General features: G+C 40.3%; 1 protein-coding gene across 4 annotated transcripts in view; it reads right to left on the bottom strand.

Moving 5' to 3' along the window:
- Nucleotides 1-505: 505 nt before the first annotated feature.
- The window catches only part of numb (NUMB endocytic adaptor protein), a 71,210-nt gene continuing 54,100 nt past the window's right edge, over nt 506-17,615 (bottom strand). Inside the window, exons 3-11 of one of the 4 annotated variants that reach the window (XM_059519435.1) lie at nt 16,683-16,757; nt 11,675-11,707; nt 9,186-9,260; nt 7,876-8,016; nt 7,052-7,256; nt 5,341-5,646; nt 4,043-4,186; nt 3,036-3,182; nt 506-1,709 (exon numbers count right to left, since the gene is read on the bottom strand). In XM_059519435.1, coding sequence (XP_059375418.1) covers nt 922-1,709; nt 3,036-3,182; nt 4,043-4,186; nt 5,341-5,646; nt 7,052-7,256; nt 7,876-8,016; nt 9,186-9,260; nt 11,675-11,707; nt 16,683-16,757 — 1,914 coding nt within the window. In that variant the 3' untranslated portion in view covers nt 506-921. The remainder of the gene's footprint in view (nt 1,710-3,035; nt 3,183-4,042; nt 4,187-5,340; nt 5,647-7,051; nt 7,257-7,875; nt 8,017-9,185; nt 9,261-11,674; nt 11,708-16,682; nt 16,758-17,615) is intronic. The other 3 variants (XM_059519437.1, XM_059519436.1, XM_059519438.1) reach the window with 3 other exon arrangements.

Raw genomic sequence — 17,615 nt, 5'->3', positions numbered from 1 at the left:
AACAGTGCTTGTGCTAAAATGAATATCTTTTTTTAAAGGAATAAGATAAAAGTGGCTTGACCAATGACATTGTCAATAGTGTTAAAATTCATAAAAAAAAAATAAAATAATGATAATGATATGCGATAAAAATCAAAGTACTCATACTATAGTGTTTAAAAAAAAAAAGGGTTAAATTGACAGCATGATTGATAACATTGTCTGGGACCTGTGTGATTTAAAGACCCTCAAACCCGGCCTGGTTACAAATGGATTGTCTATTTACAAAGTATGAGCATCCAAACTATGCATGGTGGCCAGAAGATTTAAACTGAATAGAGACGAGAAATGAAAACCATCCCTTCATGCCTATATATATATATATATGCTCTGTTCCTGTTTGCACACAAAATAAGCCTGCACCTTTGGAAAGATTATTTACAGCTCTTCAGTTAAATTTCAAAGCTATTTAAAATATACTTAATGCATAAAAATAAAGATTTTGGCATTCTCATGCTTCTTCCTCTTCTGATTACGAAGTTCTACAAGAACCTCGTGAACCCGGAAGGTCTGTGAAGTGCCTCGTCCTTCAGGTAGGGAGCAGTCATCCAGCCTGCTAGGGGGCGCTGTGAGATGAGTTAGTCCGGGTAGAGGGAGCACTGAACATTACGGGGTCAACGTTAGAGCATCTAAAGTTTCTTTTACCATCATCTTGTCACTCTAATTTGTCTTGGACATAATTGCGCCATAAACGCCGGAAGTTGTACTCGCTGCGTTTCTGGGGGCACCTTCATTAACCCCCTTGTCTCCATCTGTTCATGTCACAAGCAAAAACCAGACACGGATGTACAGACAAAAAAATCGACGACGTAGACATGGATCTGAAGTGGTTTGCGGGCTAAAGTCGTCCATCGCATTGTCCTTCAATGTGGCTTTCTGTCCTTAGAGTTGGATCTCAAATGTCTTGTGGAGCTCGGTGGAGAAGGGGTTTGTGGGTGAAGGAGCGGTGCGTTGTTGTGAGCGGCTCTCCAGTGCGGCCCACTGGGCCTCGAAGGCATCAGCCTGTTGCTGCACTGCCACAGACTGCCCAGGTGATGACACTGCTGCCCAGCTGTTAGCCCCATTAAATGTGGCATTGACTTTCGGTGGCTGCAGGACTGTGGCGTTTGTCACCGGAGGTAGGAGCGGTTTGCCGAAGGGGCTGCACACAGCCTGGGTGTCAAACTGGCCTGTTGGTGGAGTGGAGAAAGGTGAAGACTGGAGCAGTGCCTGAGGCACCTGAACAGGTACCGCGATGGGCTGAGTCTGCGTGGCAGAACCGAACACGTTGGCCACCATCTGCGAAGGTGTAATGCCAACCACCGGAAAGGCTGGTTGCACAAACGGGATCCCGTTGGACACTGGGAAGGACGCTGGCGCCTGAGTGTGGAATGCTGGCTGGCGTGGGGGTACAGTAGGGACCGCAGATGGAGGGATGCCTGGCATGAAGGGTGCAGAAGGGCCCGGTGCCGTAGGGACAGGCACGGGAGCTGGGAAGGGCTGCTGAGCGGGAGGCGTGTTGGTTCTTGCAATGACGGCGGGCTGTTGGGCTCGCACAGACTTGGTCACCTCCTCCAGCCAGCGGTCGGCTTCTGATGGTGTACGTTTGTGAGAGGAGGGGGGTGTAGGAAAAGCTGCGCTGACGACAGGTGAGGCTCCCGCGGTGGGTGCAGGTTTTGCCCACTCGCTCCCTACAGGACAGAACAAGAACAGTTTTTAGTAAGCATGCCATTTATTCTGGTAAACCATTAACAATTTAGAGCCGGGGTGTCCACACTCGGTCCTGGAGGGCCACTGTCCTGCAGAGTTTGGCCTCAAAACACATGCCAAGTAAGACCTTGATCAGCCAGTTCAGGTGTGTCTTATGAAGCTTTTTTTGAACGAGCGCACCTTTTTTTAACAACCAAAAAGTGTCTGTTTCATTGTCTGTTGAGAAAGTACAGATGTTCCTCTCATTGATACCAAAGGAGTGGATCCAGCGATTGCTTGATGGGGCGACGCAGAATTTAAACAATTTTTCAGGAGTCGCGTCGCAACTATAACGATATGTGAATAATCCCATCCACTATAAAGCGATACTAAACTTCAGTGGAAATGCACACCGAGCCGTGCCATACTGAGCCGTGCCGAGTCGAGATGTACCACGTAGTGGAAAAGCGCCATAATTTCAGTTGAACTGATCTCTGCAGGACAGTGGCCCTCCAGGAGCAGTACTGGACCCCCCTGGTTTGGAGGCTCTCTCTCTAGGGCTGGGACTCCAAAAGGAATCAAGCTTCCAGTTCTGAGACATTCAGAATCGAGTGCTTATTCCAAATTTTGGGAGTCGATTCCACTCCAGAGAATCGAGTCCCCAGAAGAGCCTTATTCAATGCAACAACAGTTAATTTGCTATCGCCAAAGGATAATCCATACATGCATTTTTAAGTGGCCAATGGTCAACGAGGTCCATCTATCTCACTGGTTCCCAATCCTAGTCCTGGATTACCCCCAGCACTTCAACTCATCAGATTATCAACTCACAAGACCTCAAGACCTCTAATGGGTGAGTCGGATAAGAGAGACATAAAAAAAATTGCTGGTGGTTCTCCAGGACACAAAAAGCCTCCTGCTAGACAGAGTGTGAGTGAGTCCTCTTTCACAGTTTACTGCAATATATATAACCCTCTCTTTATATAACTCTTCTTATTCCTTTGATTTTTAGACAATAATTCCAACAGGACGGTGAATACTAAATAAAACACTTTTTAACCATATACTTTTATTTAAACATACATTTCCAAACACGTCATCATAAATAGACTGTGACCATGACTGACTGCTCATTTGCAAACTACAATTAGCATCTAAAATAAACCAAATAAGTTGCATGCTTAACTTGTGAAGTCATTCAAAAGCAGTTTTATGAATTATGCAACAGCTGCTCACAGTTGTATAACCTTACATTATAACCTAAATGAACTCCTCAGCAACTATTCTGCACGGTCAGCACTTCCTGTGGCAGGAAGCCCAGCTCTTACCTATGTGTGCTGGGGTGGGGGCTGTGTTTGGGGTCTTGGCCCAGGGGTTAGTCTCTCGAACAGGCAGCGGGGGCGGCAGCACGGGTGAGTTAGCTGCAGCAATTACAGTGACACTAGGAGGGTTGAAGCCAGGAACTGCACCATTAACTACAGAAGCAGACAGGACGTGAAGATTAGAGACAGAGTCGGACACAAGCAGACAGAGTGCTAACATATAGAAATGCACACACACACACACACACACATTATGGGCTGCGAAGACGATTTGATTAGTTCTGCCCCTAATCAAGATTTTGGGACTATAGAGACTAGGCTTGAATCGCATGGTTTTAGTTGCGCTTGTTCAAAGTATGGTGACAGCAGGAGGAAAATTCCTCTGTTGTCAGAAGCTTTGCGTTAGTAATATAGATGGCTGACAAATTTACTAGCTAGTTGTCGATGAGTTTATTTGTATACTGTATATATCACGGTTTCCACAAAATTAAACAGCACAATTAAAGCAGCACAACTGTTTTCAACACTGATAATAATCAGAAATGTTTCTTGAGCAGTAAATCAGCATATTATTCTGATTTCTGAAGATCATGTGACACTGAAGACTGGAGGAATGATGCTGAAAATACAGCTGTGCATCACAGAAATAAATTACATTTTACAAATTGTTTATATAGTAATTTTTCAATTGTAGAAATATTTCACAATTTTAATGTTTTGCTATGTTTTGGATTAAATAGATGCAGCCTAGCTGAGCAGAAGTGAGTTCTTTCAAAAACATTCAAACTTTTGAAATAAATCAACCATTTGAATGTCATTATATATCAAGTTCTGATAATTTTTGACAAAAAAAGTTTAAATTCATTCGGATACAGAAACTGCACAGTGTGTGTTGACTCTTTTACATAATGTAAACACTGACCAGCTAACTAGTAACAATAGGTATTGGTGCAAGCCATAAAACATCCATCTACTCCTGTGTAAACTACGGGGAGTGTGAGGGTGTAGCTGACCTGGAGCTGAGGGTGATTGCGGTGAGGAGGTGGGTTTGGGCATCGGTGCGGAGGAGAACGGGTCCTCTGGAGGCCCACTGAAGGTGGATGTGATCTGAGTGCACAGAGAGCTGATGCTGTCGCCCTCACCCTCCACCTCCGGCACTAAAAAACACAAACACACAGGACAAAATTCACTACTCACACCTGCTGCAGGAAACACTGCTGCTCTGAAGGCAACAAAACAACATCGTCAAGTGTTGGGTACGATAACAGAAGGGGAAAGAGTGGAGGACATCTAGTAAAGTAGGGCTGATTTTAATCAATTCTTGTTTTGATTAACTGATATTAGTTCTTAAATCCCAAGAACCAATCTTTTAGGGGCTGTTTACACCTGGCCACTTCATGCGTTTTCTCAGATCGGATAGCTATCTGATTTATCAAAACGGTTCCATTTACACCTGGTCACATGAATGTGTTTTTGCGAAACGGATTTAAATCCGATCTTCAATTCCCGCGCTATATGCAGATTTAATGGAGCGCACGTCACCGAAAGCAACAGATATGAGCTGCATTTTATTGATCATCAGCTAAAATTTCAAAATCAAAGACTGTAATAAGAGAGAGCGGCAACAGCACTGGTAAGATCATTTCGTTTCTCTACTATTAATGATGATGATTGTGTGTTAAGCGTTCGCGACTTACTTTCACTTTGATTTGCGATCAAAATGCGGCCCAGATCACCTCCTGAAGTGGTTTGAGCGATCGGATTCAAATCCGTCTCAAATGCGTTTCGGAGGGCATTTACACCTGGTCTTTTCACGATCGGATAGCTATCCGATCTGAGAAAACGCATGAAGTGGCCAGGTGTAAACGGCCCCTTAGTCTGTTCTGTTATAAGCTGATGCATGAACAAAACTTCACCAAAGCATTATTTGTAGCAAACTTACCATTCAATAATCACAATAAGCACTGTACTTCACTACTTTTGATACGAAACAAGTCTTGACTTGAAACAAGTCTCGATTAAATTCTGTCAGTTCTATGATGAAACTCAAATAAATGTGGTTTTGATGCTCTTTAATGTGACATGATCCCTGTAGTACCTCAGTTCAAGTTGCAAATAAACGGATCATCTCTTCCTCTTTACTACAAGTTAAGAAACAAATTTAACACGAGGAAACATCAGAAGGTGTCGAAACAAACAGATTAAATTGAAATGCAAGCTTGTGAATCTAACTGAACTAAATAAAAACCCAGCCCTGATTGGAGATTGGAGATTTCAAGAGGGCAGGTAATGCCAGACTGCAGAGCCTCACCGGTGTTTCTGATGGGGAAGTCAGACTTGCGCTGCATGGTGGAGGGCAGCTCGTTCATGCGCAGCGACATCTGCCGTTTGAAGGGAGAGGTCTTCTGACTGAGCGCAGAGAAGGCCCTGAACGAGCCCTGGCGAGCCAGAGCCTCCACGGTTGCGTGGCGTCGAGGAATGGCGTGAGGATTGGCTTCCTGAGGGGCCAGAGTGGTCATGGGCAGAGGAGGAGAGGATGAAGAGCCATTGGGTCCAGCGAGGGTGACCACAGGGTTAGACACGCCGACAGAGGAGCCGCCCAACACACCCTCAGAGTCTGCTGACAGAGGAACGGTTAGACCCGCTCACGCACTCACCATCAAAACACATTGGACACTTGAGACAGGCCTCGAGTTTGAGGTCAGAATGATTTTTTTGATGTTAATGTTTTTAAAAGAAGTATCTAATGCTCACCGAGCCTGAATTTATTTGATTAACAATACAGTAAAAATGGTGAAATATTATTACAATTTAAAATAACTGATTTCTATTGTAATACATGTTCAAATATAATTTATTCCGGTGATCAAAGCTGAATTTAATCAACAACATTGCTCCAGTCTGATGATCTTCAGAAATCATTCTAATATTCTGATTTGCTGGTCTAGAAACATTTCTGATTATCCATGTTTATATCTTCTCAATGACGATTCTAACTCCTGTACAAGCTGATTAAAGAAGAGAATGTTGTTTGCTGGTTTTAATGCTGCAAAGAAGACAATAATACAAAACTGGTTTACTCCACACATGTGTGCAAAAACATTTTGGATTCATAGCCTACTTAAAATAGAGACTCGTGAAAGTACAACAGCACGAATGAACAAAGATAAACTTAGTACCATCGATGCATGGCAATGCACATGATACACATCACTTAACTAATTGGTGTCAATTGGTGTTTATGGTCTCAAAATTAATACTTTTATTCATCAAGAATGAATTGATCAAAAGTGACAGTGAGTGACATGTATATTAATGTTAAAAAAGATTTATAATTTGAATAATTTCCAGTTCTTTTGAACTTTGTTCATCAAAGAATCCTGAAAAAATGTATCACAGTTTCCACAAAAATATGAAGCAGTAAAACTGTTTTCAACATTGATAATAATCAGAAATCTTTCTCTTTTTTTGTGATCAACTTTGTTATTGTTTTTAATCACAATCAGTTTTACAGAGAGCAGTGGTCTTCAAACAAATGTTAAGAAATGAATACTTCTAATTAGTAAGGATGAATTAAATTGATCAAAAGTGACATATACAAAAATCTTTTACAGTTTCCACAAAAATATGAAGCAGCGCAAGTGTTTTCACAAATGATTTCTGACAGATCATGTGACACTGAAGACTGGAGTAAATTCAGCTTTGATCACAGCAATACATTACATACAGTATGAACACAGATTCACAATGAAAAGAGTCATTTTAAATAATAATATTCATAAAATTACTGGTTAATTGTATTTGTTATAAAAAAAAAAAAAAAGCATGCTGGGTGAGCATAAGAGACTCTCAAAAACATAAAAAAAAAAAAAAAAAAAAAAGTTTATTGACTCCAAACTTCTGCATGGAAGCATACATAAACAAAGAAATGCTGAATTGTATGAACATCACATCCCTGAAGCCCTGAGCTCGTGTGACGAGTCTTTGGACTTGATCCACTGTATTAAATCTCTCTCACACACCTTTCTTGGCGTCCTGCAGCTGTCTCATGACCTCCTCTCTCTCGGCCTGCTCCGTGGCTGTGGTGACGCGGAAGGATCCCTCGCGTGTGAACGTGGTGCGGTTGGCATCGAAAGTGGCCGTGACCCCGCACTCCTTCTCCCTCTTCTGTTTGCGCTCCAGACACGCAGCAAACGCACAGCCCACCGCGTGGCTCAGACGCTCGCCCTGAGACCGACACCAGAACACAGGCGGGGGGCTTTAATTATACATATCATCAATTACTCATTATATAAATATTAGTCGTTTTACAGCATGCCGATATCTGATATGATGATATTTTTCAACAAAAATAAAAATAGCAATAGTAAAATCAATCACTGCTGGTTTTATATTGAGACAGATGCAGATGTAACCTAAAACTGTATATATGTGGTTTAAGATAAGTAATAAACTCTTCAGTCCAGTTTTCATGTTGTATTCTAGTCTGTATTGTTGTCTCTGTAATGTATTACACACATAGTGAGTTTATTTTTATAATTGTGACTGAATGTTTCACAATTCCATCTGAATTTCATATATCTGCAATTTAAATTTCTTTCTTGGACACTTTGCAATTTTGACATTAATAAAATCTGATTTTACATGTGGCTGTTTGGACACAACATTTAGTCTTTCTAAAAAATGACAACTTGACAATGATAGTACTGTAATAGTACAACACAGATTATGCGATGCAGAACAATTCTAGTTTTACTAGCTACTTGACAAAAACACCATTTCATATAAAGAGGCAAATAGGAAAAATGAAGGTCACAAGTGTCTCCGTCAGAGACGAGCATCTCACCGAGTCCTTGATGGCCATGAAGCAGTGGCAGATCCAGCGGCGCGTGGTCCCGTCTCTGCAGATGTAGGAGAAGGCGTGCTCGAAGTTACGATCTGGCGCACAGAAGGAAACCTTCTCTATCGTCTGGTCCAGAATCAGATCCTGGGAACAAAACAGGTGTCATTCCAACAGAGTGCCCTCACACATCTGCACTCGGGCTATATTCAAAAACAGTGGGAAAGGTGACAAAGGGAGACAAAAATGCAAACCCTCAGAAGAATCCGGGGCCATAAACTGAGAAAATGTTTAAATACTAGTTTTAAAATGTGAATTTAAGTATGGTTTTGATTTTATTGGATTCTAAAAAGAACTAAATAACTAAAGTAATTATACTATTATAATGAACAATAAAAGATAGAGTATTTAATAATAATAATAATTGTATTTTCAGAGAAAGAAAATTGATGAAACTGAAATGACACTGATACTAATATTCATGGCTGTGAATAACGTTCACATGTCAAGACCTTGACGCTTCTCTTTTGTTAACAACAGATTTATAAACAATGACAAATTTGGTAAGATTAAAAATTATTTAGCTATTTCTGCTTTTGCAGGCATCTGCATCAGTAAAAGCCTGTACATTTGTAAAAGTTCCTCAGAATTCATATGCAACTAAGTGGAGCATCTTCCAGAGTAAACCCAGCCAGCAGTCCTTCATGCAGCGATGAGCAATGACTGACTCTCACCAGCAGGAGGCAGAACAACTGTGCATGAACACACCAGCACGGATTCATCCAAACCGCTTTCAGGAACACAAAAAAGACATTTGGAAGAGATGCTCTTTTCTGTGCATTAGCAATGAATGGGACTGAAGCTTTCAGTGACGCAAGAGCATCATGAACGTGGACAGTATGATTCACACACGATATCCAAAGTCTGCTAAAGCCATTTACGAAACATCAGTGTGTTATTTTAGAATCATTTGTATGCTATTACATTTTTCCATAATATTTTTAATTAATTTTTTTTTTCCAGTAAATTTGTTAGTGTGCCACTGTGCCTTATTTTTATTAGTCAGCCTTTTTAAATATTTGCACATTTCATAATATTTGCTTTTTCTATTCATATTTATGCCAACAAGCTGAAAAAAAGCAATTTTGAATGGTTTTAGTTAACTTGTTGCATTCACAAGAGTGCATGAACAAATCATTCTAATGACTCAGAAATTTTAATTTAATAGGCTGACTGATTCACATAATCATTTCGAAATGAACTGTAATTTGGTTATCTGGTGGATCATCATCGGTCAGTTTAGAGTCCTTCAGTACCTTTGTCTTGTCATCTACGACCCTCAGGCCATCCGCAGACACCCAGAGCACCGCTCGCACGGCCTTCTTACCCGCCTGTGTGGACACACACAACACACACAGTGAGAGACGGATGGGAAAAGAGATGCACAAAGAAGAGAAGAGAGCTGATTTCCCCACAAGATCCCCCTGTTGAGGCCCTTCACCCTCTTCGACTTTCATACAAAGGCACTTTCATCTACCAACAACACCTGAAAACAGAGAAAAGTTCAAAAACATTGAGTTTTGAGAAGGTTACAGCAGTGTTAGGAGCAGGCTTGGCATATGACACGACAAAGGAGAAACAGTAGAAGTGAACCACGCAAACAAACACACATCCTGATTCACACACACACACACACACACACACACACTTTCATTACATCAAAGAAGACAAGATGAGTTCTGAAACTCAGTTTGCCCCTTTGCACCCACTCGTCTACTGCTCCAGGCATGTTTTAGGAGCGAACTAATCTATCAGTGGAGGGAAAAAAAAGTGTACACACATTCACACACGTTTGAGCCACAAACATACTCTATGCAAAAGTACACAAACACAGTCCTTCATTCACTTTGAGACTGTAGTGTAACCAGACTTCAGTACTCAAGAGCAGAGGTCGATCCATATGATGTTTTTACAGATTAATTGGCACCAATTGTTGCTTTGTGGAAAACTGGTTAAATCAATAATGAGAGATTTTAGTTGCAAGTGTAATAGAGTGCCCTCTAGAGGAGAAATAAAACCACCTGTGACAGGAGACTACTCTTTGTATTACGGAAAAGCCATACAGTAGGAGTTATCATTACATTTAGTCGTGATATAATAAATCATCCATTTAGGACAATCAAATAAAAAATGGAGTACTGCAGGTGTGTCATAGTTTTGAAGGCCAAACCATGGAAGCAAGCTGAACTTTATAAAAAGTGATTGGTGACAAGTGTCTCAATAGGACTACACAGGTTGTCGGGACATTAAACGTCTTCACAAGAACTCCCCAGCTGCTTTCACAGCCTCATTCAGGGCTTCTGCAGGACTTTTAGGCTCAAATTTAAGACTTTTTAAGACCTGCACAAATAAAATTATTACCATATGAGTGGGGTAGGGCAATGTCTGTGGTAACATATTCAACTGCAAAAAGCATGACTTGCAGTTCAGATTCAGGTTTTCACAAAAACTTCACATCTCAGCCTTTAAACCAGTTTTAAGAAACTGGATGAGTTGAAACAGTGCAGCACCGGTCATGTTTATTTAATAAATCATAGCCTTTTGAAGTTTAATCGTCACATTAAACCACAGGAATTCTGGTCTTTCTGTTCTCTTGAAATCATAATTAAGACTTTCTTGGACCATGGCCTCACATTTGTTATGATTAAATGTAAGACTTTTTAAACACTGCTCATTGTGTTTATAGTCACACTCTTTCAAACTATAATTCTAACTAAGCAAGTCTTATTCTAACTTAATATTCTTTTTTTAAATGAAAACTGAAAGAGTATACAGAAATTAAATTTATTGTAATCAGTTTTTGAACACATTTTCCATTTTCACACGTTTTCAGCCAAAAATGGGAAACTTTTTTTGCATTTTGCCTGTTTGTTTACATGACAACGACGTTTTGTGTACTGAAAATACATATTTTTGAAAACAGGTTTCAAAGTGCAGGTTTTTGAAAACGCCACCGTTATCCTTTCCGTGTAAACACCCAATACGGGAATCTTTGAAAACGGTGACGTCATGCGCGTGCGTAGTACGTGCTATTTAAAAAAAAAAATAATAATTTGTAGTATGTGTTAGGTATGTAGAAATGTGCAGTACATGTCAATTTCAAAGCAAGTGCGAACAAACATACACAACAATGGCGGAGTACATGGTACGGTTGTTGCTGCTGAAGAGTTTATTAACGCTTCTTCAGCAAGGTGTGGATTTAATTCACCAATATTACAACCAACAGCAGAGACGCATCATATAATCGTAACAAGGTGACAGCGCCAACTACTGGCCTGGCAGATGTAATACAGCGTTTTTGGCCATTTTTGCAGATATGTAAACGTGAGTCGTTTTGAAAACATTGCCGTGTATCCGAGAAACCTTTTAACAACGCAAGGGAAAAACTTTTCTGTTTTTGACTACATCGTTGTCGTGTAAACTTAGCCTTGGACTGATCCGCTGTCACTCCGCCTCTTCTCAAGTGGGTGGCAGTATTTCCATCAAATGTCAGAGGTGCTGTTATTCAGATAACTTCAAATAACCTTCTCAGAAAGATTGTCTTCTATCATGAACGTAGCTAAACTGAAAGAGGAAACCAACTGAAGAAGGGGACTCTAAAGACCCTTGCTGCAACACTGAAAATCCAGCATGATTTTGCATTATAATTATAAATGGAGGACTGAAGCAACAACATAAATTCAAGATTGAGTACTTGCATAGAGTATGTTCAGGACAGTACGTAAAAGCACACAGCAGAACTTACTTTTGCAAAGAAGCCCTTGAAGAACTTTCTGTCCTGGAATGGAGGTTGGTAAGGGGATGTTGGTGGGAGGAAAAGGCAGGAGAGGGTTACAAATGAACTCAGACACAATGTCCTGTGAGTTTGTGTCAGGACGGAGTTTGGTTTGATGGGGTTTGATGGTTAAAGAATGACAAAGTTGTGAGGGGTGGAGAGGAGAGGAGGGGGAATCACACCTGTAGTTCACCAATCAGCCGTCAGACTCACCACGTGTGCATGTGTCGTGTTATTGGTGCAGTTACAGTTCTAGTATTATTACTCCACTATGTGAGTTTGAGTATTTCACTATTCTTGAAGGAACAGTTCACCCACGAGTAATTGATCATTTACTCTCCTCATGACCTTCTAACAGGTACAATGTTTACACTGCTCTTTTCTATACAATAAAAGTTGATGGATGATGTTGAGCTACAAAAATTATAAATCAAAAAAAATGTTTTTTTAGTTAAATTACTGCTTATTACTGCTTGCAGTTAATAAAGCAATAAACACATAATCCAACCTCTTTTTAGCTTTTGAGAGAAGCTTATTTTACCAGTTTGTATAAAGTAGAGAGTGTGTTATTGTATAATTACAATTCTTTTTTTAATGAAATTTGATGACATTTCTGAACTTAGAAAATCCTTAATTATTAATAGTGATTATAATTTCTGAGCAAAACAATTATTATTAGTGGAGCCCACACTTATAATAAGCACTGATTCATGGGGCTTTTTCAGGTTTTTTTTCTGAGCTCAACAGCTTCAGTCTCAGTCATTTGGAAAAGAGCAGCATGAACACTTCTACTGCTTCCTCTCGTGTGTTTCTCTTAATAAAAGGGCCATACAGGTTTTGGTGAGGGTGAGTAAATCATGGCAGAATTCAGATGTTCGGGTGAACTATTCTTTTAAATGAATCATGTTATGATGTTAGCGATGGCAGCAGGTGAGCAGTAGTTCATTAGCATTGCTTCTGATGACATCAGAAGAGTCCGAGGGAAAGAACTGATCCTCAATCACTACAAACACACACCCCAGCTAAGAGAGAAAGAGTGTGAAGATTTCAAAATCACTCTTCAACCACATACACACCAGGCTTACTTTATTCAGTTCTTTATTGTATTGATGGTTCCGTTAAGAATTTGTAACATCCATGGAATCTTTGGGGAACCAAAAATGGTTTTCTTGTCGCAAAGACCTTTCTTTTTAAGAGTGTACACACAGTGTTTGGTTATTTCTGGGCATGGTGATGGCATCTACTACTGAATTGAAGGACAGCGGTGTCATGTTTCTTGTTTACAGCTACATGACTCCAAACTCGGCTATCACTATAGAAACAATCAGGAATGTGAGGAAGTAGCACTGACTGCTATATATATATATATATATATCTTATACTGTACATGTGGAATGCTAAGTGCAGGAATGTGTCATCATTCCCTAAACCTTACAGTGTGTATGTGGCCTCTGTAAAACAAGAAGTGCATCGTTCACCAAGTCAAGGACTCACTTCCTCTCATCTACACTGGCTTCATGTCCCTTAACTGAGGTTTTGGGTTTCAGTTCAAGTAACAATGACCAGCAAAACCATTATATACTGAGCCCACATCTTCAGTTAAGGCACAGAAAGAGGTGGAGGTTTAAAATTATTGTTTGTTTCCACACATGTAAGTTCAGTAGAAGGAAAAGCGATGCTCATTGGGTTAAAAAAGAGGTTTGAGGGGTCAGAGAGGATCGAGATGCTCTTAATGGCTCATGTCAACAAACCTGCTTAGAGAAAGAGAACATTGTAATGCATTCACTTTAGTACATATGCAAACAGACGGAGGAGGACGCGAGATTCATGGCCACATATCAAGCAGGACGGTAAAAACGTGCAGGAACCGTAGACTGTAGACAGATAGAAATACAGGAGCTGAAAGTGAATAGAAACAGGAAAGACTAGAGGAAAGAAACTAAAATGTCCCGTCGTTGTCCTCTCTCTCAAAACTGGCCTGCATTTCCACTGTTTGAAATCTGAATATTATTATAATGGTTACTACATGTACATAACCGGCCCACAAGCACGGTGCAGTATGGTCTATTCACCAGTCTTGGTTACGTCTGTGAATACGTTATAACTTTCCAAGTAATTGAATTCATTTCTTCACACCACACATCACACTTATGAACTGCCTTTAACTATCATTTTTGCATTATTGACACTGTTTTCCTAATGAATGTTGTTCAGTTGCTTTGACGCAATGTATTTTGTTTAAAGCGCTATATAAATAAAGGTGACATTGACATTGACACCATCATGAGCTGGCTGTGAAAGAACATTCAGAAGATAATGACAAACGAACATGATTCACAGGTCATATTTGTTCATTATCTACTTTCAGAAGAAGTTTGAGGTAGCCATGCAGCATGACAAAACAAGACACTGAACGCACATTACGCCTGCACTGCATTTAGCATCTGAAGTGTTCTCTCAGCCGATAGCAGAACTGAGTATTTACTTCGAAAGCTTTGAGAGAAATGACATCAGCGGTGTCTGCTTCTAGGCCAGCAGTTTAAAGGAGTTACTATTTAAACTTATTTTATTTCAGCTAGCTGCCAAATCAGCATTTATCATGTTCATTTAGTTTAGGTACAGAAAAAACTAATACAGAAATAGAAAAAGCATTAATAAAATGTGAAAACAAATAATAACTGTACATTATTGTTGACTCACACATAAAACAGAGCTTAGAGTGCGGCAAAATCAAAATGTAAAAATAACAAGGGATGTACAATATTATCAGAACGTTATCAGAATCGGCCGATAAAGGCTTAAAATGTAACCACTGGCCAATCCGGAGATTATGCCGATATTCCTTGACGATAAGATGAACAGCTTGTACGTTATACACACATTTATCATGTTAAGTGCAACCAGCACAGCAACAATAAATAAACACAAGTGGATGACATCAATAAAGAGGAGCCTCTGCAGAGACACAAGCACTTCCTGGACACGGATGGAAAGCGTTCAGTGACAGGAAATCTTATTACATTAGAGGACGGACACACAGGTCCAGCCATTTAATTTAGCGTTCTGGTTAATTTGATCAGTTCTGGTTAATGAGGTTTGCACTGTCCGAGCGAGGGTTTGAGTAGGTTGCAGGGTCACGAGAGATGACTTATCTGTTAAAGCTGGCTCTGTATGTCATCAGTTATGTTCAGGGTGTTTGTGACTTCATGCAACAGCCATATGACTCTGACTAGAGATGCACGATTATTCAAAATAAAACCAAATTTTATTATGGTTATAAATATTATTACATCATTTTATTTTATTTTTAAATGTACGTTTCACTGTGTTCATTTACACGTGAGCAGCTCATGATTTGAGCGTGTCGGTTCACAGTAAATGCTGCTCCACATGAACTTCATCTGCACCTACTTTGAGTTTTAATGTGCATTTGGAAAAACACCTGTCAAAATAAATAAATACATTTTAAAGCACTCTTTTCCAACAGTAGGTCAGAAGGAGAAGATATGCAAACATCACGCCTCTACGTCTCCAGAGCGTAACCTGGGTGGAGGCGTGCGAGGCTGTGTCAACGTGGAGAATAGACAGAGCACTGGATTTCCTTTTCCCTGAAGAATGGAATGTGTTCTGCTGGACGCTGCTGAGACAGGAAACTGCCGCCTGTCGCTCTCCGGGCGGACCGTGTGCTTACGTGCTGGGGTCTGGACGGATCATATGCTACCTCTTCTCTGCATTCAGAATAATGCCTTCATAAAGAATCACGCTTTCAAACAATCACCAGAAAGTCTAGACTACACAAACCACATCACTCCCACACTCTCAGAAAAAGAAAAAAAAAAGGTACAAAAGCCGTCACTGGGGCGGTACCTTTTCAAAAGACACAGCTTTGTGCCTAAAGAGTCCATATTGGTACCTTAAAGATACAGCTTAAAATAAATATATTTTTTAACCTTTTTTTTCCTGAGTGCATTCTAATAAACAAAGCTGTGCACCGGCTGAAATAAGTAGCCAGCACGGCTAATTTAATTTTTCAGACAAAAAAATGATTTTTTCCCCCCGCAAATATGATGCTATTAAATAGCTTTGAATGCTAAGCATGTTACCAAAACTAGAGAAGCTTGTAAAGGAAGACTGCTGTGGCTTGTTGGTTTGTGGGCAGGTTATGCAGTAACACAATCAGGGGTTTGATGTCTGTGGAAGCGCAGTGATTCACAAATCTTCCTGACCGAGAACCGGCTCTAGCGGGGTTTTTTAGGAAGTATTTTATGCTCATCAAGGCAGTATTTATTCGACCAAATATACAGAAAAAAACAGTAATATTGTGAAATTATATTACATTTTAAAACAATGTTTTTTCTATGTGAATATAGTGTAAGATGTAATTTATTTCTGTGATGCGCAGCTGAATTTTCAGCATCATTTTTCCAGTCTTCAGTGTCGCACGATCTTCAGAAATCATTCTAATATGATGATTTATCATCAATGTTGGAGACAGTTGTGCTGCTTAATATTGTTAACTTTTTTCAGGAATCTTTGATGAATTAAAAGTTAAAAAGAAATGCATTTATTCAAAACAGATCTTTCTTGATAACACAAGTTTCTTTACCATGACCTTTTATCCATTTAACACACCCTTGCTGAATAAAAGCATTCATTTCTTTCCATTTATTTATTTTTTTTTACAATAAATGCTAAACTTTCTTTTAAGGGACGAACTGCTAATATGTTTTCTGTGTATTGCTGTTGACTGAGCTCAACTTATATTCAACTTTTTTTTCCTGATGCTTGACAGCATAAGCGAGACCAGCGGAAGAGGAAGAGAACAGCAGGAGGAGACAGACGCGCTTTAAATAGACCACTTGGTGTCGACTGCAGAAAAAAAAAAAGGAAGACAGACACGGACTGAGCAGAGTGTTCAGATGAAGAACAGGAGATGTTGTCCCAGCACTGGAGATGTGACAGATGAAGTTACACCTACCGTCTTCAATCTCTTGACTGCATCTTCACAGATGTGCATGCCACGAGACTCCTCGACCTCCACGTGCCCCAGATACTAGACAAACACAGACAAACAGTAGTTTAGCTTTGAAACCGGGACTCAGTGTTTCCTGTCACGCTGTCCCATGTAGTCCTGCTGGAACGACCGCTGACACTCAATGTGCGGAAACAGCGGCGCCCTCCTCTACCTCCGACAGACTGCTCTGCAAGGAGACATCGCTGCGTCTCGCCTTAAAGACTCCTGGGACTGAGGTCAAGCCACGAGGAGGGCAGCTATTGTCCTGACAGGAAAACCTTCCCGTTCCCCTAGTAAAATACACAGAGCTCAGGAGCTGCTATTGTCAGTTAGTCAGTAGAGAGCAGCTAGAGAACCATGAGTGCACCTGCTTGTTAACCCTGTGAAGACTCATATAATATCATATAGTGAGAGTATAGAGGAAAAATAACTTCATTTTACCCAGAGGCACAAAGTCAAAAATATATCATTTGGTGCAGATGTTTATATTGTTATATTGTTATTGAGCATGAGTGAGAAAAGAGCTGTCTGTACCCACCAGAGCAGCCATCTTCCAGAGCGTGTAACAGAACAGAGCAGTGATTTAGCTGGAAATGGGCACAGAGTAATTCATAGAGCTGCTCTTCTCCAGCAGTCACATAGACTCTCTGTGTCTGTGCCAACAAAATGATCAAAGACCAAAACAACCGACTGTATTCCACTGATGTCATACTCCTCATCTGAACTAAAGCACAAACCATACAAAACACCGACTCGCCACTTTGTGCACACACACACCAACACACATTTCATATACTGAGCTCTATGGAGTATATTTATGATCAGCAGGTGGGAGAAATAAGAGCTCAGATGATGAGAGAGAATCTAGGACACGACACAAAACAGAAACACAAAGAC

This window comes from Carassius carassius, chromosome 31 (genome assembly GCF_963082965.1).
Source record: "Carassius carassius chromosome 31, fCarCar2.1, whole genome shotgun sequence".
Lineage (NCBI taxonomy): Eukaryota > Metazoa > Chordata > Actinopteri > Cypriniformes > Cyprinidae > Carassius > Carassius carassius.
The sequence above is the reverse complement of the archived record's forward strand: the minus strand, read 5'-3'. Positions and strand labels throughout refer to the sequence as shown.